Here is a 23,118-nt window from a genome sequence, read left to right as displayed (position 1 = left end):
TATATAACTCAAAACATTAAATATTTTTAAAAAAAAAATCTGCTACAACATCCTAACAATAGAAAGACAATATTCTTAAAATTACTTTTTTTTTCTTTTGACTTTCACATACGATTTTTTTTTTTTAAAGTAGAATAAAAGCTCATCAGTTCCACTGAAAATGACGTTTAGAAAATGTTTATGCATATCTTGAAAAATAACCGTCAGATTTGCTAGAACATCGTAACAATAAAATAACAAATATGCTTACAATGGCTTGTTTTGATACTTACATATCAGATAAAACAAAACTACTTTGGTCACTGTGAAATACAGGAGTAGGAAGAAGAAACACCATCAGTGATGTCGCTCATGCTTGTTCTGAGTAGCAAGGCACACGTTGTCCGCTGGGGGTCGCAGTTTCCCGGCTGCGCCAGTGAGGGAGGGAGTGTCACGGGGTGCGTTCCCGCAGCAACAGGGAAGATGGCAGCGCTCACATCAATCAGCCAGGTAAAGGATGTAGCCCATCTCCAGGATAACTTTTCATGTCCACGCAACCACACAAGTTGGCTTCTTGCTTCACCTTAACTCAGTGTCAATGTCGCTTGCCGTAACATCTCCACTCTGCTAGGGAACTCTGCTCGCTCGCTTGCTCGGTTGAGCCAGGCCCAGTACGGCGTCGTCGGTCCCGTTACATAGCGGGCTCGTTATCCGCTGACGACGGCCACACGACAGCCGGCTAAACGTCTCTAAACACCGCCCCTTTAACCGAACAACAGTGGCACTTTCTGCGGGTGTGATTCCAGTGAGTGTCCCCGGACGAGCCGCGTCTTCATAGCGGACTTTCGAACTGGCCTGCCGCCGCTAGCTGGTTAGCATCTTCGGAACCTAGCGAGCTAATCTGTAAACGGTGACAAATTGATGCTGAAGTAAATCAGGCCGGCAACAAGACGACTTTATCCAGCAAAAGACAAGACAGAAGCGCACTCTACTTCCGGTTCGTCTCGTCATCCCGCAGACGTCTTTTTTGTTGATGTTTGTTGTTTTTGCTGCAATTAATTTACGTCACGTTGAACTTATTCTATACTTATGCATTTCATGTCGAAGTCACTTCCCGTAGTGGATCTGTTACGAGTAACCAACCAGTTGCAAGTCGCACTTGTCCCGGTGAAAGGGTTAATCATCCACACAAAGATTTCTAAATTCTATACATACACGGAGGAAGTTTTTCTTAGGGTCAAGGTTTGAACACCACACTTTTCCCAGTATTAAGGTTGGACACCTGCATTTTTTTTCGCACCTGTCGAGAATGTTGTTTCAGCTAGCTGTCAAAATTAATCGATTAATTACAAGTAATTGATTGTCAAATTAATCGACAAACTATTTTAATCTAGTAATCGTTGGGAGCCATTTTTTAAATGTCATTTCATGAAAGATGACGGATTATCTTTAATGTTTAATCAAAATGAGACATTTGCCAACATCTGTATTTACTTTGGAAAGCAATTACCGCACTGGTAACATAGTACATCAATTGCCTTAAACATGATGCTGTATATAATGATGATATATACAATTAAGGTGTATATGAACTCCATAGCTGAACACCCAACCTGCCTATTCTGGTCAAACAAAGTAATTCAAGTCCACATTGAAAGTAATACATGCATGTGTCTGTCACAGTTGACGAGCGGGAGCCCCGTCTTTGAGAACTTTTACAGACAGGTAAGATTGTGACTAGATAATGTATTAGCATGTTAGCGTATTGTGCTAATTGTAACATCGTGCGTGGGTGTGTGTGTGCGTGCGTGTGTACCCAAGGTGGATCCGGGAAACACAGGTAGAGTGGGACCAACAGAAGCCGCGCTGTTCTTGAAAAAGTCGGGACTTCCAGATAATACGCTTGGAAAGGTAGCAGCATGTTGTTACTTGCCATTTTGTTGTTACAATCTATTGTTGTTTCTATCAAATGTGTGTTTTTTTGGCCCAAAAATATAACCTGCATCAATGCTATTAGCCCCTTCCACACATCTTCAATGGAAATGAATTCGGCATGTTCATTTCGACCACAACCCGGCGGTAGTGAACACAGCCTCACGCTTTTATTTACGCTTTTATTTACTTTCAATACAAAGCCTCGCCTTTTGCACGGCCTCCGATTCTGCATTAAAAGCTGTAACTGGCAGGTGCTACGGATGCATTACATTGAGTTTTCAATCGGGGTGGGAATGTTTGGCATCTTCATAATTTGATTACGATTACGATTCAGGGGCTATGATTCGATTATAAACAATTATTGATCCATTTTTAGTTTATTGATGCCTTTTTTTTGTACAACACGTGTGTGTCTCACTGAGTATTTACTTGGTACAATGGTATCATTTTTGGGATCAGCAGAAATATAACTTTGTCTTCATTTATTTTCTAAAACCCTTTTTCCCATGAAATAAAAAGTTTGAACTGACAAAATATAAAATATGTCCATTGAGAGGAACACAAAAGTGCAATATAATGCAGGACACCTTATTTTATACATGGGTCTTAAAGAGAGAGTTCGGATTTTTGGACATGAATCTGAATCTGTATTGCATCCTCACCTCTAGTAGTGTGCGATTAGCACTGACTTACCACTGACAGCGTTCCGTGATACGAGTTCTGGTCCGGTTTTGTCGAGAGTAAAGTAGTCTGGCAAGTTGGCTGGGATCACGGAAATAAAGCGTTTTTCTTCTAAAAACAATTTATGTTCAAAAGAGTGATACATTTGCATCACAAAACTTCACCCTAGAAAAAAAGTCAGAATCCATTACCACCGGGCACTATTTTTCTGTTCGTTCGTATCACTGCGCAGCGCCCTGTAGACAGCTGATAGTCGCACCTTCCGCCTTCGAAAAGACAAACAACTTGTAGCTTAGTGCGCATCTATCAGCTGTATGCAGTGATACGAGCGAACAGAAAACTAGTACCCGGCGGTAATGGAGCCTGGCTTTTTTTTCTAGGGCGAAGTTTTGTGATACAAATGTATCACTCTTTTGAACACAAATTGTTTTTAGAATAAAAACGCTTTATTTCCGTGATCCCAGCGAACTACTTTCCTCTCGACCAAAACCGGGCCAGAACTCGTGCACCCTACTGCCCTGCAAAATTAAAACATAAATAAAATTTTCAGTCAAATGAACAAATTTTGCTTTAACCCTTGCACTACCATGAGTGGCATATGCAAATTTCGCTGCGCAAACGGTCACTCCTAATTCGTGGACTGTTCTGTGGACGTCTTGCCCCGGGTTTTCACTGGATGCGGTTGCGGTGCGGTTGCGGTGCGGTGCGTCTTGACTGCGTGCTCCGGACGGGTCAATTTTTTTGTCAATCCACACCGGCTCCGCACAGCTGCGGTCCGGCAGCTCCATCGCCGCCCACTTCCCAACGTGTCTTGCGGGACCGCGCGCGCGCGATCATGTGGCATTTCACAACGAGAGGTGGACTTCTTTTGATTTAACCTTTTCTTCTTCTTCTGCTATGAGATTCCATGCAGCATCCTTTTTTTGGTTGTCCTTGTAAAGTATATTAATAACGAGAGTCGGGTCAGTGCGGGTCCACTCTTTATTTCTGTCTTCCCCGTCCGGCTGCCGCTCAGTACGGCAAGCGAGACGGGCACAACAAGCAATCGCGAACATTAAACTCACAATACATTACAGTCCTTATAAAAAGGATGTGCCGTGTCATATATTATTTTGTGGTTTTCCACCTCCAATATAAACCTCTCCTCGTCCATGTTCGCTGGTGTCTAAACCGTGAATGAGCACATGGCCCGGCGACGCCCACGTCACGTTTTGCTGAAAAACTTGCGAAATAGGAGCTGGCGAGTGTTTTATTCTGAAAGGTAACCGGAAATTTATTTTGAAACTGCCTCGGTCTTCCTGTCCCGCTCGATGTGTTTTGTGCTAGCTTGCCATTTGCCGGAGGCCTACCGCTGCGGCGTCCGGCAAAAATAGAAAATAGGTCTATCCTTGCGGAAGGCTTGCGGCACGCCGCAGGCCTTCCGCAGTCGACACGCAACGCACCCGCAAGCGGTGTAAACTGCACCATTCGAATGAATGGAATCTAATTGCTTGCGTCGCCGGACCGCACCGCAACCGCACCGCAACCGCAACCGGTGGAAACCCGGGGTTAGGAGTTTGATTCCTGTGTCTTATCTGCACATGGAAATTTGGCGAATGATCAGTCCTGATTGGTGACTGGTTTCATGCTTGTTTCTAATTGGCTGCTGTCCTAGAATGTCAGTTTTGTTTGCAAATGGCAGCAGAAATACTTCGGCCCACACCTTTAAACTGGCAAGGTTTTTTTGTTTTGTTTGTTTTTTTTGTACTATGCCATGTAATATGGCAGACAGTGCTAAGGCTTATTTAGAAGCCTATGAGACAGCTAATTCAGATAATTTGTCCAATATGCATACCTTTATGCATAAGTGTTGTAACAGTCATTGAAGGACAAGATGGCTGCTCATTTTATTTATTTATTTTTCATTTCTTTTTTTTTTTTCCCAGATTTGGGATCTTGCTGATCCAGACGGTAAAGGCTACCTGGACAAGCAGGTAGGAAACACCTAGAACTTGAAATGATATAATCATAGTTAACTGCTTTTCCTCCCTCTCTGCTGCCAAAAGGGTTTCTACGTGGCGCTGCGTCTGGTGGCGTGCGCGCAGAGTGGCCACGACGTCAGTGTGTCGAGTCTCAATCTTAGCGTGCCGCCGCCCAAGTTTGTAAGTAGCGTCCCGATTGAGTCCTTGAAAAGGCATCTGTGAATAATGATCATGCATTTTACTCATGAAACAAGCATATTTCAAAACAGCTAACTGCGAATCTTAAAACAGATCGAATTTGAAAGAGCAAAAAGTGAATTTTCTTCACATTCTTTTTTTTATATGACCTACTTTCAGGGGATTATTTTTATTATTAGTGTATTTTTATATATATATATTTTTTTATCTTTGAATTTGGTGTAAAAACTATTTTCACCCGGAAAAAAAGGAAAGAAATGGGAAAAGAAAAAAACACCAATTAATCATAATGAACAATAATAATTAATTTATACTTATTTTCTCTTTATTTTTATTGTTATTATTGTTTAAGTAATATTTTATAAAATACTTTAATACAAAGATTGGCCTGTTCATGCATAAGACAATTAAAAAGCTCATTCATGATGAAGTTTTTTTTTAACAATTCAAATAAATTGTTGTATTTAATGAATAGATATAATGTAGTGATAAAAAATAGATATATAAATAATAATATTACATTAAAAATTGCTGAGCATCCTTTTAATTCATTTGACATTGCTCGTTATTAGTTCACACCACAATTGAATAGCCTTTATGGAAATACAAAAAAACATTCTTGCCAGTGGTCCCTCAGACACCCACTGGAACTGAAGAAAAGAATCATTCAACTGTTACCTTTTCAGAAAATATTAATTTAAAATGACAACTTGTCAACATGTTTTATTCAACAAATTATTTTCTATAATAGTTGAGACGCTACCGCACCTTTTAATATTGATGGATAATTTCAAACTTAAAATGTAACCTTCGAGCATTGAAATGAATCACAGAAAAGCCATTCAATGGGATGGGACTAAGTTCAGAGTTAAAAAGGTTCACTATGCATTGATATGCTGTTGTAGAAACTAAAAATATTTGAGGCACTAGTGTCGGCTCTCGGGCCAGGCCGGGGCCGGAGAGGCTAGCCGCAGCGTCACCTGTTCCAACACCTGTTGGCAGGCTGATGCACCAGGTCCCCCTTTGGCGTTGTGAGTTGGAAGTAAAAGCAAGTCAGAACAAAAACAGGCAGGAGTCCAAAGTCAAGCTGAACAAAAAGCGGCTTTATTGGCAAAAGCACACTGAGACCATTCAATTTGCGCAAATGGAAAAAATCTGACAATCTCAGGAAATGCAACAGTTTATAAAGCATCATCCATGGTACAACCTCTTTTCCTGATTGGCTATCAAACCTGCCTGCCCACTTCACGCTTAGATCTTACTGGTAAGGTAAAGCCTCGGCCAAACCCACTTATTATGAGATGCAGTTTACTGAATGCTAATAGTATCTGCTTTCGACCACTAGGGGGTAGTGCGAGCTTAGTTTTGTGACGTCTACTGGTATCCAATTGTTATAAAGTGGTCAGCAGATTCATTCTTGAGACCAGAAGTAGTAACAGGTTTTTGCTGGTATCAAAAGGACTTATTCATACATAAAAAATAAGGCGACCTATCATTTACATTGTATGATCTAATAAATTTGCTAAAATTAACCTTTTGCAAGCATCAAAGTAATGAGATCCTTGCTCTGAGCATCTCCCCATCAGCTGACAGTTGTAAAATAATAAGGTCCTTGCCCTGAGCATCTTCCCGTCAGCTGACAGTTGTAAAGTAATGAGATCCTTGTTCTGAGCATCTTCCCGTCAGCTGACAGTTGTAAACTTTCAGGATATCATTTCGTTTATTAGCCCTCAAGCGTGAAGGAGCAGTTTTTCCTAATAGTTGATAGCAGTAAACTTGCAAGTTTTTGACACCTTTACCGTTCTTTTACAAACATAGAGACGCCTGGCAGCTGTGGATCGCTTCACACTGGTTCTAAATGATTGATCATATGTGATCTCTTGTATTTTCAGCTGGCACCTTAGAGTTACAAAATTAAGTAAAATAAATGATTATAGGGTAACAAATACATGATTCCCTTTGTGACAAGTCAGGATACACACTGGCATTTAATTTCCTTAAGCTATTTAAACACAAGTAGCAATCATAAAGTTGTTTAGCATGAAAAGGGTTTCACTTGAACATTTGGCCTAGAATAGGTCAATAGTTCAAGAGACAGCACCAAAAATCAGATCCCACACTAGGGAAAAACAATTCTCCAATTACACTAAACACTACCTTCTAAGTAGAGATGTAACGATAATACTGCGAGAATTTAGCTTGCTGGCTAGTTTCGCAATCAGCGCTTAACACAGCAAACCGCACGCTACAGGTCCTAGATCAGCTAAAATGGCAATGTCACTAAGCACGGCCCCTGTCAGCCAATCACAGGCATCAGGCATCGTCACGTGCATTTGTTGTAGCGACTTATACTGCGTAAGTGGCTAGAAAATAATAATAATAATAATGTGTAGTGTTGCCCGGTCGGTTAAGAAGCGAGAATGGATAAACATATAAGAAAGAAAAGAAAGAAAAGTCTCCATGGAAAAAGTAAATTTGGTGAGTCACGCTCCTCTTTTGCATTTCTTTTTTTTTTGTTTTTTTGTTTTTTTTTGCACCTGTTGTTTTTAGGTAAAGAGGCAAATTGTGGTTTCTTTGAGGTTTTGTATGAGGTTACATAATGATGGCCTGCAGGCAGGATTAAACGGAATGTACAAACTTTGTGCATTTCAAATCCAATCAGAATATACACTGATTTCACCCATCATGCTCACACCACCATGGCACCGTGCCGTGCACCTGTCCTTTATTTCGGGATGAGAAAGTTGGCAACCCTAGTTACGAGCAACGCACAAACTTGGGTATTTTGTAGATAATAATGTGAAGCCCCAGTTTTATATGAGCAGCGCCCTCCTTAAATGCGCCAACATAACAGGCACCACAGAAGTCCATGAGATACTGACTCACAATAACGCTAGATTCAGACTTGTTCGCTGCAGAACGGGCCATCATGCGTGGGAATCACCTGTAGCTGGAAGTCTATGCACCTTTCTTTTTCTTCTTGGTGACAGGCTCCTGGGTTGTCTCATTACTGGGCTTTTTTCTCCGTTGCAAAGAAACTTTCCAAATACGTCTGTTTTTTTTGTTTTTTACTCATTTTGCTAACTTGTCGATTAGCATCAGCGCTACACGACTGAGATAATAGCATCTTGACATGCGTCAAGAGAACGTTGTAAACAGAGAGAAATCCAGTCACTTTTCGAAATAAAATATTTTTAAACATCGGCTAATCAATTAACCGGAAGTACAGTAAGGTTTTTTTTTTTTTTTTTTTATTCTTTCCAACTGTGCGACCCGCCACAAAAAAAATTCTGCAAAATTTCTGCCTTAAATAAGATACTTTTTGAAAGTAATAAAATTGCATTTAATAAAATATTTCATTCATAATGACTGTGGCTTAATTGTTCATTATGGATGTACAAAATTTATAATTCTTGTGAGGCTAAAAATTGAAATGTATAATTCACTAAGTCAATATTTATATTTAAAAAAAGAAAAAAGAAAGTGGGTTTGGGGGAAACTCGAATTAATTAAAGTTTAAATTGTCCACAACAAATAATTCGAATTAATTCAAAAAAATCGATATATCGCCCAGGTCTAATATCAGAATATAAATTGTAAAAAGAGGAATAATACAGGAAGGATCCCTCAGTGACACACTTGCAATGAAATGGTATATATGTAAAGCCACTTAAAGTATTACTAAAGTGTTTCTAAATAAAACACAATTGTTTGTGCAAATGTCTGGTGCTGTGTTTCCAGAAGGACAGCAGCAGTCCTTCTCTGAACACCTCCACTGAAGCTCACTGGGCCGTCAGGGTAAGGAAATGCACAATACGTGAGTATTATTTCTTAAATTAATACATAAAAAAAAACTCCAAAGAACAAACGTTTCTTTCAGCCAGAGGAGAAGAACAAATTTGATGGCATTTTTGAAAGCTTGTCGCCTGTCAATGGCCTGTTGTCTGGCGAGAAGGTGCGACCCGTCCTCATCAATTCCAAGCTACCTCTGGACGTCCTTGGGAAGGTGCGTGTATGTTTGTGGTGTCTTTGTCGTCATCTGAATGTCCAATGAAAATGTAAATGTCAATCCAAATGTTTCCTCCTCCTCCTGCTCCTTCTTTGCGCTGCTGGCAGGTTTGGGACCTGAGTGACATCGATAAAGATGGACATCTGGACAGAGATGAGTTTGCAGTGGTGAGCCATTTTTACAGCTTTCCAATACTCAAAAACTCACCACATTTTTCATTTATTTCACTTTACTGTCATGACACATCACAAAGCAATGGAAATGCAGGTTGCAGCATAACACAATCCGGGGAGTGCGGGAAGGTGGTCGTGTGAGAGTAAACAAGTACACAGCTGTTCCAATTTACAAAGAGACTCGCGTTCTATGGAAGAACGTTCTCACGTACGTCCTTAGGAACTTGGCAAGTTCACAAGACCGTAACTTGAGAAACAACACATTTGTTTGGCTTGGCGGCGGGTGAGTCTTACTTGTTTCCAAACCTGGAAATTTTCTGCGTGTGAGATCCTGCGTGAGTGGGGGATATCATTATGCTGCTGTGCATGCGCTGCTGCATTCAAGTGTGCAATGGAAATTCACCAAGTGTTCTACTCCCACACAGCCACAAAGTACAGAGGCACATTTCCGAACTGAAACATTGTACGTTTGATTTTACGTGAATCTTTGCTTGGTCATACCCACACAAATCAGTCCATACTAGACTTTATTCTGATTTGATCGGTTTGATGGTGATTGGCACATAAATGTCAATTAAAGCATGATCAGTGATAGCCTGTAATGTCATAATTTGTGCAATCAATCAATGTGATGTCATTGGTCTGATCTGTGTAATAAATACAGCAATATGACAAATGATAATCCGTTGTATTTGTCTCATTCTGTGGCAGGCCATGCACCTGGTGTACCGTGCCCTGGAGAAGGAGCCCGTCCCGTCCCACCTACCCGCCGCACTCATCCCCCCATCCAAGAGGAAGAAAAGCCTGGGGTCGGTGGTGGGCGGCGCACCCCCGCTGCCGGCCAGCCCGCCGCCTCCCAAAGACTCTCTACGCTCCACGCCGTCCCACGGCAGCATGAACTCCCTGAACAGCACAGGCAGCCTGTCGCCCAAGCACACCCTAAAGTCTGGACAGGTACGTTATTGAACATTTAATAATATCGGTCCGAAAGTCCCTCGGTGGTGTCGACTCTCCAGCATACCGTCAACTGGGTGGTCCCAGCATCAGACCGCGGTCGCTACGACGACATCTTCCTCAAGACAGACGGGGACCTGGATGGTTTTGTCAGCGGGCTGGAAGTGAAGGACATCTTCATGCAGTCGGGACTCTCTCAAGGTGTCCTTGCCCATATATGGTAGGTTAGCATAGCTGGCTAGCAACTGTCAGCGTCCTCCTTTCAAAACTGCATTAATGAGTTTGACACCTTTTTTACACATAATAATAATAATAATAATTCATTAAACTTGGAGTGGTGATGTATGGTCTACCACTGCCAATTAATACAGCAATCAGAATAATAATGAAAATAAAATAAATACTGGATATATGGTGCTTTATGGCACATATGTCATCTATAGGTAATTTGTAGCCATCCCTCCAGGATTTTTGTGGGCATTTTTTATGATTGTCGAGGTCTAAAATAATAATATAAAAGAAATCGCCAATGCTATAAAATATACAGTGCTTAATGCCGTCATGGACAAAATCATTGCCATAAGGTTGGTAGCACCGCTGAGCACAACTTTTCTGTCTCAAAACAGCATGTAACAGCATCCAGTTTCAACTAGTTTTATGCTATATGATGTCTTTTATGCTATATGATGTATATGCAGTGTTGCCGGTAACGCGTTACTTACCGCGTTACTCAAAAAATTAGCTTTCCGAAGTAACTAGTAGTCTAACGCGTTACTTTATTCTACAAAGTAGTCTGATTAAAGTTACTGTCCAGAGATTCAATGCGTTACTCCACATTTTCATGAAGAAGGCAAAATATCTCACTGTTGTAACAGTCACAAACTGCCGCTAACTACGAAGATGAGGCGGAAGTCATTGATCACCACACTGAATTCAGCCATGGTCTGGTCGTGAATGGTTTGCACATTCAAAACAAAAGTTATGATACTTTTACTACTAGTTTTATTAACCAACAGGCACACAACGCAACAAAAAAAGTGTACATTATGGACCATAAAAGTGATAAAAAAATAATTTATTTCCATCCTCAACTGGTCCGTGAAGCATTATGGGATGAGGTCGTCTCCGCCCTCTCGCCAGGGGGAGTGACGTCGGACAAGTCACGTTTTCAGTAGGAGTGGAACAAAAAACCGATTCGACCGAACCATCGTTCGTCAAGGGGAGCTAAATGATCGTATCGGTAGCAGACTTGTCAGAGTTGTAGATTGTTGTAGCGGAGCCTACCGTCAACGCCGTGCTCGCGACACGGCGCGCGCGCGCACAACGAGTGACATCATGCAAATGGAGACAGTTAGAAGCCGGTGCCGTACATCTTGGTATTTCCCATTGCTATCGAGTCCTCTCGGTGCACTTGTATGTCCCGGGCCGGCGTTGGTACTGCGCGCGAGCCAAAAAGAATAACTCCCGTGACGATCCAATGCATGGATTCAAACGACACAGGTATGTCCCACAGCCAACACACCAGCTATGCTAAAAGCACACTGCAAGTATCTCATTTCTCAGTTTGTGGCTCCCTGTCAATGTATACAACTAGCATGAGCAGCAGATAGGAGAGCTGAGACGTGCCCGCAATTAAGTCATCAAACTAAAAATGAACGACAGCCCAAAAAACAAAATATAAACAGTAGTGATTCTGTGGTCATCATCGTGTCTCAGATTAAAAAAACAAAAAAGATGTCATACATTAACCAAAAATGAATGTGATGGCAAAAGAAAAACAAAAATTGTTAAAAACAAAAATTGTTGATTAAAAAGGGAAATGAACTTTTGGAAATATTTTTGCATATATTAAGTGGTTAAAATGTGTTTGATAGATTTATTGTTCCATAAGGTGGCTTCATATTTCTTTTGGCTGGACGGTAGGTTTATTTCATGTCTTATATTTATGTTTCTGAAATACTTCACAATGTGCACATATTCTGTTTAATTGTGTTGGTGTCTGTCTAAAGGTTAAATATTTATATTTAACATTAAATGATCAACCTTTTGTTTTCCTGATCCTTATTTTGAAGAGAAAAAACAAACAAACAAAAAAAACAGTTATAACTGTCAATAACTACTAAGAAATATTTAAACTGATACATTTTTCAGTCATATCGCCCAGCCCTTTGTTGCGGTATATTTAAATAATTGATTCAAAATATAAAAATATAGAAGACATATTTGTTGTTGTTCTTTTTTAACACATTTGTATATACTGTAAAAATTTGTGGTGTTTTAAGATTGTTTACAAGCAACAAATGTCACTATAAGTTTTGAATATTGAAATGAATCGTATTGAATCAAAAATTGTATCGTTCCCAAACTTAATCGAACCGTATCGAACCGTTCTGTTCTGAAAGATAATCGTTTTTCAAACGAATCACAACCTGTGTATCGAGATACATATCGAATCGGCCTCATTTCAGAGATTCCCACCCCTAGTTTTGAGCATGCACGAGTCGGATCAAGTGTACACACTGGAATAGCGGAACAAACAATAGAGGAATTAAGGGGATTTTCATTTTCAACCTGGATAGATTTTTATTTTTGGTTTTATAAAAAGTATTTACTAGGGGTGTTAAAAAAAAATCGATTCGGCGATATATCGCGATACTACATCGCGCGATTCTCGAATCGATTCAATAATCGGCAGAATCGATTTTTTTTTTTTTTTTTTTTTTTTTTTTTTTTTTTTTTTAAGGATTCACACCTTGAGCATGGAAGAATGTTATATGAACGGCACATTAAGCCTTAATATTTTTATTTTAATGCTGTTCAAACATGAAACAGATTACAACCTCTATAAGACTGAAATTTCAGATAAATAAATAATACATTTTCATATAAATCTTACACTCAAGCTTACAAGCTTACTGATTAGTATTTTCTAAATATGAATGAAAAAAAATCGCAACAATCGACTTATAAATTCGTATCGGGATTAATCGGTATCGAATCGTGACCATTCGTATCGGGATTAATCGGTATCGAATCGAATCGTGACCTGTGAATCGTGATACGAATCGAATCGTCAGGTACTAGGCAATTCACACCCCTAGTATTTACGTTACAAGAAGTCAAGAGAGACTGCCTATTTTGTTTTTCATAAAAAACAACAACTTTATTTTCATGTTAAAAATGCACTTTCAATAAAGTATTTGGAACTGTTTTTACCGCATTATTTTTATGTTGAGATGGTGTTATCGGCAGCTGCTGAAAGTAACTAAAAATAACTTTTAATCTAACTTAGTTACTTTTAAAATCAAGTAATCAGTAACGCAACTTAGTTACTTTTAAAACCAAGTAATCAGTAAAGTAACTAAGTTACTTTTTCAAGGTAACTGTGGCACCACTGTGTATATGATGTCAACAGCCAAATAGAGAATTCCATGTAAGTACTAGTACTCACATGTCTAGCCACAACCAATGATTGACTGTCTATTTAAGGGTCTGAGAATTGTGTGTGTTTTGCCGGATTATTGGCCACCTGTTTCTGTGTATAGCGTCTCTGAGTTGCTGTGCCTTTCGATGTGAATAAATAGATAAAATCTTATTTGTGTCTACGCCTTTGGGATCCAAACCTCTCAGCACACAACATATGGACAGGGAGCCACTTCTCACCACCGTAGGCTATCGGCAACGGCGATATGAATATCCATCCATCCATCCATTTTCTTGACCGCTTATTCCTTACAAGGGTCGCGGGGGTTGCTGGCGCCTATCTCAGCTGGCTCTGGGCAGTAGGCAGGGGACACCCTGGACTGGTTGCCAGCCAATCGCAGGTGATATGAATAGTACCCAAAAAACTAAATTGTGACTGTCGTTTAAATATTTTAGAGTCTATATGATTTGGGCATAAGTCGGGATGTGCATATATAGTGAGTATCGATCACGTCTTTGGGACGGACATGGCTTATAGCTTGTTAAAGAAGTCATGCCAAGGCAAGGCGCTACCGCCTTGACAGCTATGCGTTCTTTTGGTGGGGGGTTTCCCCTTGAAAGAGGAACGAAACTGATGGTTCGGAGTGAACGTGCATATCAAATGAACCGTACTAAAACAATTAATCAAATAGGGATAAATATGTGACCCGCTCCAGCAAAAGGGTCCGCATGTCGGCAGGATCAATCTAGAGACATGGACGATATTAGACATTTGAGATTTCTCCACAAATAGCCTCCTTGAGGTTTCCAGTTTCATTTCCAAGCAGCACAAAAGTCAAAATTGTAATAGAAGCGTATTAAAATAAGCAATTATTAGACAGTATGCCTCGTAACTAGGGGGCGTGCTTTTAGCCTAGCTGCTTAGCTAGCGCAGCGTCTTGCGCAATTTTTAAAAACAACTTAAATTTCCAACCCTAAAACGTAATTCACAAATTATTTATATAAATATTGTGAGGATACGCGGATCTGCTAATGGATGGAGCTCTCCTCTCCTAACTCTGCAGGGCTCTGGCCGACACCAGACAGATGGGCAAGTTGACCAGGGAGCAGTTTGCCCTCGCCATGCATCTCATCCAGCAGAAAGTTAGCAAGGGTGTGGACCCCCCTCAAGCACTGACGGCGGATATGATCCCACCTTCGGAGAGGGGAACTCCGGTCCTGGTAGGTCACGGCAGGCACACTACTGGGGTGTCCCTACTGGGGGGCTACTTCCACAAAAATGGAAAGAAGTGTCATCTTGTTTTGGAAACCTGCTAAACAAACAACGGTTTCGTCTTGGCGTCATAGGTGCCAAAGCAAAATGTTATTATTAGTATGAGTACCGTGGAATATGGAAACATTCAAATGTTATTGTATTTTTTAAATTAAAATTGTAAACATTTTTCTGCAGTGCTAACCATAGAAAAGCTAACTGCTACGAATACTCAAACAACTCTGCCCCCTGCAGCATATATGGAAAATAATATTGGGTGCAGCTCACAAAACTAATTTGTAAGAAGCACATGTGTAAATCCACTAATACAAGTTATCTTAATTTGTAAACAGAGCATTTCGGGGTACATGACGCCAGTGGGATCTGATATGGCGGCGCTATCAGAGATGAGGAGGGTAAGCACTTTTTCTTCTCCTTAATGTGTTCTTAGCATGTTGGGACATGTAGAGATGAGCCAACGTCCTGGGTGGTGTTTTTTTTTTCTTTTTGTTTTCTGAATGTGGTGGTGGTGCTGCCTCTTCTACTACTAACCTCTCTGCTCTGCCCTCCTCTTCCTCCTCCTCAGGCCATAATGTTCAAGTTGTGGGTAGGTAACTTAATTGGACCTTCAGGGCGTCCACTCAGCAATGCTTTCACTTCCCTAAAACGCCGGGAAAGCATTTTCACAACATTTTTATTCACCCCTGCCCCCGTTTAATTCATTCAAGTGACGATCTAAACTAAAATGTTTTGGTCATGTCACTCACATTCCCATTCAAACCGTGCTTGAGCCCACTTGAGACCTAAGTCTAGTACGCTTGGTTTTTGTGCGTTCTGATACAAAAAGTTGCGTGGTGGCACAATTGCTCAGGCACACAGAACTTGGACATGTCACTATAATGTGATGTTGCTTGCATATTAGAAACAGATATGAAATAATCCACAAAAGTAAAAGTCCACTGCCAGTATACTGGTACACGAATACAATTAACATTGGTGGTCTACCTCCGCCTTGACAGCCATGCGTTCTTTTGGTGGGGGGTTTCCCCTTGAAAGAGGAACGAAACTGATGGTTCGGAGTGAACGTGCATATCAAATGAACCGTACTAAAACAATTAATCAAATAGCCTAGCTTCCGCTAGCCTAACTTGATGGCTTTGAACCCAAACTTTCTATACATACAGCGTTCCCTCATTTATCGCGGGTGTTGCATTCCAAAAACTACCCGCCATAATGGAAATCCACGTTAATTTTTTCTTTTTTCAATTTTCCGTAAATTATGTATATTTTTTTATTATGTTTTTTTCGTTTTGGTATGATTTTTACTTCATTATAAATGCTTTTTCATTCATCATATTCATTTACATTCATTTTTTCCCCATTAAAAGTATGTTTTGTTTTTAAATATACTACTATAGCACAGTGTATATTTTTTTCAGTTATGTTTTTTCATTTTGGTATGATTTTAGTTCATTATAAATGCATTTTAGGTCATATATGTTGTTTTTTCATTTACATTCAAAGTACGTTTTTTAAAATGTGTTTATGTTTATTTAATTATTTTTAATTTTAATTTTTTAATTTTAATTTAGTTCAATACAGCACAGTATATATTTTTTCGTTTATTCTAAATGTTTATTTTATTCATACTATATATTTTTTTCATTTATTATGAAGGTTTTTAGGCTGTGAAACACTTTATACATGCACCTTTCTCCCAAGTATTAAGGTTTTCTCACATCGGCAACTGTATCCCTTATTCAAATACAGTAGGCCTATACACTCTGTGGTTAAAACCTTATAATAGTAACAAGAATAATAAAATAGAATTAAACTAATATCCAAAACTTTTATTTGAGAAACAAAAATAAAACGGTGATCCATCCATTTTTTTTTCGGCGGGTATTGTTTTTCTAAAATTAAATAAATAATAATAATAACAATAATGATAAAAACACACAGGCAACATTAACAACAACAACAATAAAGCAGCTGTTAGAAATGAAACTATGATGAAAATACGAGGCTGAAATCCATTTTGACCGCGGTAGCTCGCATCACAGCTGGTGGTCTGCATGCCTGCCCAACACAATGCAGCAGAAACGTCCACGTCAGAATTAACCAATAGAAATGCACTGTACTACACTGGAGCTAAAACACACAATGTTTAAGCGGAAGAATGTTCGCGTGGAAGATCCGTTTGAACTGGGTAGCACTACCGCCGGTTTTCTGCTTTGAAAGAATGCACTCGGTTAGCCTTTAGTAACGAGCTAGGTTGCTCCAGCTCTCCAAGAAGTGACCATGGGTACTCTCAAACCCATGTGAGAGCCGAATGGACGCCGTCTTGTCAGTTGGAGTGACACTTGATCTTTCACTGTGAGGCGTATTTCATTCTGCAACTCCAGAAAATAGCTCACAAGTGTAATACAGTCGCGCTCTTAGCTCGCTTGCAGCAGAGCTGAGCCTCTCTGGCTTGCGGTAAAGCGGCATCACTTTACAATCAATGCACATCCTCAAACTTAACAAAATAAAAGCATTTAACGTCGTGAAAAGGAGTCAGTGTAACACAATTTAGCAGTAATAAATTAGATAACAATGCCTATATTTGTGGTGACTGGGGTCAATTTGTATTTTACAGTTTTTAAAATGTGCAGAATTTATACTATACTTATAATTTAAGTTACTTCATGTTAAAAATTAGTGAGCTGTTAATATGAAAAGAAAAATGTATTGTGCTATCACCATTGTCTTACAAACACAATTATGCCATGCAGTGATAGAAAAATGACCAACACAACTCAATGTCACACTTGTTTTTTTTTACAGTACAGTACCTATTATTAATGTTAAAAAAAAAATACGAATTGTGATGAAATTACTGAATTCTATTCAGCTAAAATTTCTATTCAGCTAAAATTTCTTCCCACTCTTTTAACAAGAGTGTGGAAAAACAAACAAACAAAAAAAAAAAAACTATTGTACACTTAACTAACTATAAATTTATATATATATATATATTGAGATGTAAAATCCATCCATCCATTTTCTTAGCCGCTTTTCTACACAAGGATTGGGGGGGCTGTAGCCAATCCCAGCTGGCTTCGGGCAGCAGGCGGGGGTACACCCTGAACTGGTGGCCAGCCAATCCAGGGTACGATTAATTTGCAATTAACTGTGAGTTAATTATTGATGCTATGCGATTAACTACGATTAAAAATTTTAATTGACTGACACCGCTAAAATACATAAGTAAAATTAATCACAGATCAAAACAATCAAATACAATAAGTAAAACAAAGTAAAGGTCAAAAAGACAACCCATGTTCAGCAGAAATCAGAAAGCTTGGCAAAACAAATATGGTTTAAGTTAGGTCTTAAAAACATCAACAGATTCGAGCAAACGTATAGACCAGGGGTGTCCAAACTACGGCCCGGGGGCCATTTGCGGCCCGCCGTCTATTTTTTAGTGGCCCGCGACATATGCTAAAAATGGCATTTGACTCAGTTCAAATAAAATAAAAACAAAAATGTTTGGAGATGGTCAAAGTAAGAAGGGAGGGTGTCGAAAAACACAGGTGCTATTAAAGTTTATTTTAGTTAACTAAAACCAACAAAAATTCAAAAAAACAATTACGTTAACAAAATAAAATAACAACGAAGATGCTTTTAAAAAAAGAAAACTAACTGAAACTACATTTTATGTTTACAAAACTAAAATAAAACAAACAAAATAAAAAATATTGCGCACAAGTAATACACATAAAAAACTAAAACTAATACTGAAACTAACTAAAATTAAGCATTTATTAAAGAACTAAAACTAATTAAAAAAAAACTAACAGAACCACCCTGAAAACTAATTAAAACTAACTAAATTTAAAAAAACAAAACTTAAAACTAAATAAAAACTACAATTAAAAATTCCAAAACTATAATAACCCTACTGCCATATTACAAATATATTGGTTTATATACTGTAGCATTGTCTAAATATGCAAAAGCACAAATAATTGTTTTGTACAATTATTTAGGACTAAACAAAATTTCTCTTCAAAACATTATGTGGCCCTTGCCTCCTTATGATTTCTGTATGTGGCCCTCAAATGAAAAAGTTTGGACACCCCTGGTATAGACAGTGGGAAATCAAACCAGAGCTTCGGAGTGATAACTTGGAATGAACAATCACCACGGGTCTTAAATTAAGTACGAGGGACCATAAGCATTTTTTGATCCGACGATCTCAGCCTGCGAGGGGACATGTTAGGGCGCGACAAGAATTTTAAAATATATTTGAATAGTGTATATCCACCTTGGTGGTCTGGCATGGATGATGATGCCCGCCTTCAACCCTTCGCCCGTCCGCTCGTTCGACCCTCTGTGCTCGCCCTCTTTCTAGACCTTTCCCTCCACGTTGCCTCCCTACTTTGGCCCGTCGACTTTATTTCCTTGCACGTCACTGACACGTCCTTGCTTTGTGTCTTCTCCCCCCCCCAATGTGCAGGACAGCTCCAGCTCAGTGGGTTCGGGCGAGTTTACGGGTATCAAAGAACTGGACGACATCAGCCAGGAGATCGCCCAACTGCAGAGGTAAGAGAACATGACGTGATTCCATTTTAAACTTTTAATGTGCGATGAATGTGACATTCAGTATTTTTTTTTATGTATATTTATTTAACATTTTAAGGAGAATAACATTCTCCTCAAACAGAGGAGTAGAAAAGATAAAAAAAAACAAAAACAAAAGCAGAAACAAGCCTGTTAATGTCAGATTATGTTATGATCCATCCGGAAGCAGTTTTACCCTGAATGTGAGCCATTTCTCCCAATTCTTGTGAAAGAGATTTTTCTCAGTCTCAGTCTTTATGTAAGGCGGTCCATGTATGTCATCCACGATTATCAGCCATTCCTTAAACCAGGGGTGTCAAACTCATATTAGCTCAGGGGCCGCATGGAAGAAAATATATTACCAAGTGGGCCAAATCACTAAAATAATGGTATATAACTTTTGCCGTCAATTATACGCATATTTTCGCTATTTGTGGGCTAGCCCTAAATTACGGAACTCAACTGTAATCATAGTGTTCCAAAAAATAACATGAATGCAAATGTAACGCGGCAACACTTTGCCTGTATGTGTCCTGGACATGTTAAATCTACCTGTTTTGCATATATATTGTTCCCAGAATGGATTGTTTGGCGCAGTTAATGCATTCATTCGCCGCCATTTTCACTGAAGCAACCCCCTTCGCTCCCGGCTGTTTTCCTGGATATTGACTGATTTTTGCACGGCCCACAGTATATTGTGTTCTATTGTTATAAAAACACAGAACCTACCAAAAGAAAGATTAGCGTCTCTTCTTTCATCAGGAAAAAAAAATAAGGCATTAGAAATTACAAACTCCCAATTGGCGCCCTGTGGGCTCTCTCCCATTTGGCATAACCCCGACTTTCAACTTAATAATCAGTCGTTCCATTTAAGCCTATGGGAGCAGAAAGGAATTACACACCTTCATCATCTTTTCTCAGATAATAAGTTTATATCGTATACAAACTTGGTCCAGAAATATGAAATAAAAAAGGGAAATTTCTTACATTATCTGCAAGTTAAAAATATGGTTAAGAAACAAATCCCAACACTTCAGGATACGCTCCAACTGCCTGTCTTAGCTAAAGATATTATAAAGCTTTCTCCAACAACAATAAAGAAAATATCAAAAATATATAAGTTATTTTTATACACAAATAAAACGTATTTACCGACTTTAAAATGGGAAAAAGACTTGTCTATAGTTCCGGAACCAGACTTTTGGACCCAAATCTGTGAAAATGTATTTAAAATGACCAAACAGACAAATTTGCAACTTATCCAATATAAGATACTTCATAGAACATATATTACACAATATATGATGAAAAAAATGGGACTCTCTGACTCCGACATTTGTCTCCAGTGCTCACAAAACACTGCCGATACTTATCTTCATGCTTTATGGTCATGTACTCCAGTGCTGCATTTCTGGACTAAAATCTTGGAAAAGCTCGCCGATACATTAAACTGTAGGCTTCCTTTATCTCCAAGATTGTGTTTACTAGGTGACTTAACAATAACTGAGCTACCATGTAAACAATCTCAATCTATATTTATAGCCCTTACTATTGCTAAAAAAATAATCCTTGTCAATTGGAAAAATAAACAATCTCTAAATATCGACCACTGGTTAAACTTACTAATAAATTATATCTCAATGGAAAAAATCTCTGCCTTAAATAAAAATCAAGTATCAAGATTTAAACAAATATGGTCTATGTACATAGAATATTTTAATCTCAATTTGGCAACTTAATCCTGCCAAGATTCTGCCTGTTAACGAGAGCCACCACATCGTTACAACTTCTGTTTTCGCTGCTCCTGTATTTGGTATTTTGTATCTGATTGTTTTTATTTTTATATAGTCAGGAACCTAGTTGCTGCTAGTGGGCTCGAGCATACCACACTATACGACACTATACTCAATAACTCCTTAAGATCTATTTCTAGTGGGCACTAAGCATCAACACTTGGTGTTACTGCATGCTAATTAGTCAATTTTCTTGACGCCGTCCCCTATGGTCGGGCGGGGATGGTTCTGCCCCCCCCCGTTGTCTGCTCGGTGGCGGTTGCGTCTTGGCCGCTCCCTGGGCCCCCTGTGGGGTGCGGTGTTGGGGTGCTTCCCCTGGTGCCCGGGGCGGTGCCGTCCCGGCGCGGTCCGCTGCTCCGTGCCCGGCGGCGCGGTTCGGGGTGGGTGGGCCTCCGGTGTGCCCCGTGGTTCCCTCTCCCCTCCCCCTTCCTCCCCCCCGTCGCCTCTCCCTCCTCGCCTCCTCCCGCCCATCCTCCTCTGCCTCCCGGTCCCTTTTCCCTTGTCGCCCTCCCTCCTCCTCCCCCCCCCCCCCGCCTCCTGCCCTGCAGCCGCCCTTTCGCCTTCTTGTCGTCTTCTCCCCGCTTCCCCCGCCCCCCCCCCCCCCCTTCCCTGTCTGCCCTGTGGCCCCTCCCCCTCCCTCTCCCTGGGCCTGGGGCTCCCTCCCCGGCCCGGGCGTCGGGCTCCGGGGGCCGGGCGAGGGTTTGGGGCCTGCCCCACTCCGGTATAACTCCTGGCGCCCCGGGCGGTCTCCGGTGGCCGGTGGGCTGTCCGGTAGCCCTGCTGCGCTGGCTGTCCGCCCATTGTGGTGCCGGGTGGATGAGGTGGGGGGCGGGTGGGGGTGGGGGTGCTGGGGGGCGGGAGTGCCACCTACACCCACCGGGTTGGGTGAGGCCCCGCTGGTCGCTCCTCTTACTCACTTCACTAGCTTGCACTATACACTTTGTAAATATACACATAGGGCACATAACATATTTCTTGGTGGGGTGGGGAAGGGTGGAAACACCGTCTTCACCCTTCAACTCCCCTCCAATTTTAATGCACCTCACGTCCAAGGGGAGGGGTGAGTTGGGGCGGGGAGCCATCAGAGGGGATGGACTGCAGTGCCTGGCAGCGCTGTGGTCCCCCCCATTTGTGTCCCTGCCCCACCACTTTGTCCCTCCATTCCCTTTTTTAATGCACCACACATATACATATTCATTTTTTTGGGGGGGATACGGGTGTGTCGGAGTAGGGGAAATTTTTTCCCTCTGCTCCGACTCACCTGCTCCCAATTTTAATGCACCACACGCACACACTTGTATATACACTGGGTGGGGCCACATTCACGGTGTAATGGTAGAGCTCGCCAGTCGGCGAGCTGGCGGACTCAGTAACAGGGTTAGGTGTCACTAGTACTCTGGCGTGACGACCGGGGCCTCTCCCCACCGGGCTCGGTGTTCTGGTGTTCCGCCTTCTCCCCTGGTGCTTCCTCCTCTGCTTCCCCCCTCCCGCCGCTGTGCAAATCTCGCGCGGCTGGAGGTGGGGTGGGCACATCTTCCCTCTCTGCGCTGCTGCCCGGTGCCGGTTTCCGGGGGGGGGTGGGGGGTTCTCGCGGGGGGCCGGGTTCGCGGGGGGGGTGGCGGCCGTCGGGGGGGGGGGGGCGGCTTGTTTGGGGGGGGGTGGAGGTATGGGTGGGTGGGGGGTTGGGTGCTGGGGGTCGGGGTGTGTTCGGGGGTTTGGGGGTCGGGGGTGGTGGGGCCTGGGTCGTGGTGGATGGCGGGTTTGGGTGGGGTGCGGGGGGGTCGTGGGGGGATGGGGGCTGGGGACCGGTGGGGCGCTGTGGGGGCCCGCTGGGCCTCGTTCTGCGGCCTTGGGCTCGGGGGTGTGGGCCGGGGCTGGGGCGGGGGTGTTCCGGGTGTCTGGGTCGGCTCGCCGACCGGTGTCCGCTCGGGTGGCTTGGGGGCGGCCTTGGTGCTGCCGCGGCCTGGGGATTCCGGGGGGGGGGGGGGGCGGGGGGGGGGGGGTGCTCGCTTTGCTGGACCGCGGTTGACGGCTTCTTTCTTTGGTGGTGGTCCTTATGCATGCCAGATCCGTCGCACCAGCATCTACTGAAACTCAACAGAAGTACCCTCTCCCTCCCACAGCCCCTTGAATCAGTTGGTGCTGGTGTCTGTGG

At 41.5% G+C, this 23,118-nt stretch overlaps 1 protein-coding gene across 3 annotated transcripts in view; it reads left to right on the top strand.

The window, feature by feature from the left end:
* The first annotated feature begins 349 nt into the window (after positions 1–349).
* eps15l1a (epidermal growth factor receptor pathway substrate 15-like 1a) overlaps positions 350–23,118 on the top strand; it is a 67,656-nt gene continuing 44,887 nt past the window's right edge. For 2 of the 3 annotated variants that reach the window (XM_077534105.1, XM_077534103.1), the window contains exons 1-14: positions 350–489; positions 1,663–1,704; positions 1,801–1,890; positions 4,521–4,568; positions 4,641–4,736; positions 8,496–8,552; positions 8,635–8,760; positions 8,871–8,930; positions 9,648–9,890; positions 9,953–10,110; positions 14,378–14,534; positions 14,919–14,981; positions 15,152–15,172; positions 19,067–19,152. In XM_077534105.1, coding sequence (XP_077390231.1) covers positions 352–489; positions 1,663–1,704; positions 1,801–1,890; positions 4,521–4,568; positions 4,641–4,736; positions 8,496–8,552; positions 8,635–8,760; positions 8,871–8,930; positions 9,648–9,890; positions 9,953–10,110; positions 14,378–14,534; positions 14,919–14,981; positions 15,152–15,172; positions 19,067–19,152 — 1,385 coding nt within the window. In that variant the 5' untranslated portion in view covers positions 350–351. The remainder of the gene's footprint in view (positions 490–1,662; positions 1,705–1,800; positions 1,891–4,520; positions 4,569–4,640; positions 4,737–8,495; positions 8,553–8,634; positions 8,761–8,870; positions 8,931–9,647; positions 9,891–9,952; positions 10,111–14,377; positions 14,535–14,918; positions 14,982–15,151; positions 15,173–19,066; positions 19,153–23,118) is intronic. The other variant, XM_077534104.1, reaches the window with a different exon arrangement.

The sequence above is a fragment of the Festucalex cinctus genome, chromosome 10, assembly GCF_051991245.1.
Source record: "Festucalex cinctus isolate MCC-2025b chromosome 10, RoL_Fcin_1.0, whole genome shotgun sequence".
Lineage (NCBI taxonomy): Eukaryota > Metazoa > Chordata > Actinopteri > Syngnathiformes > Syngnathidae > Festucalex > Festucalex cinctus.
The sequence above is the reverse complement of the archived record's forward strand: the minus strand, read 5'-3'. Positions and strand labels throughout refer to the sequence as shown.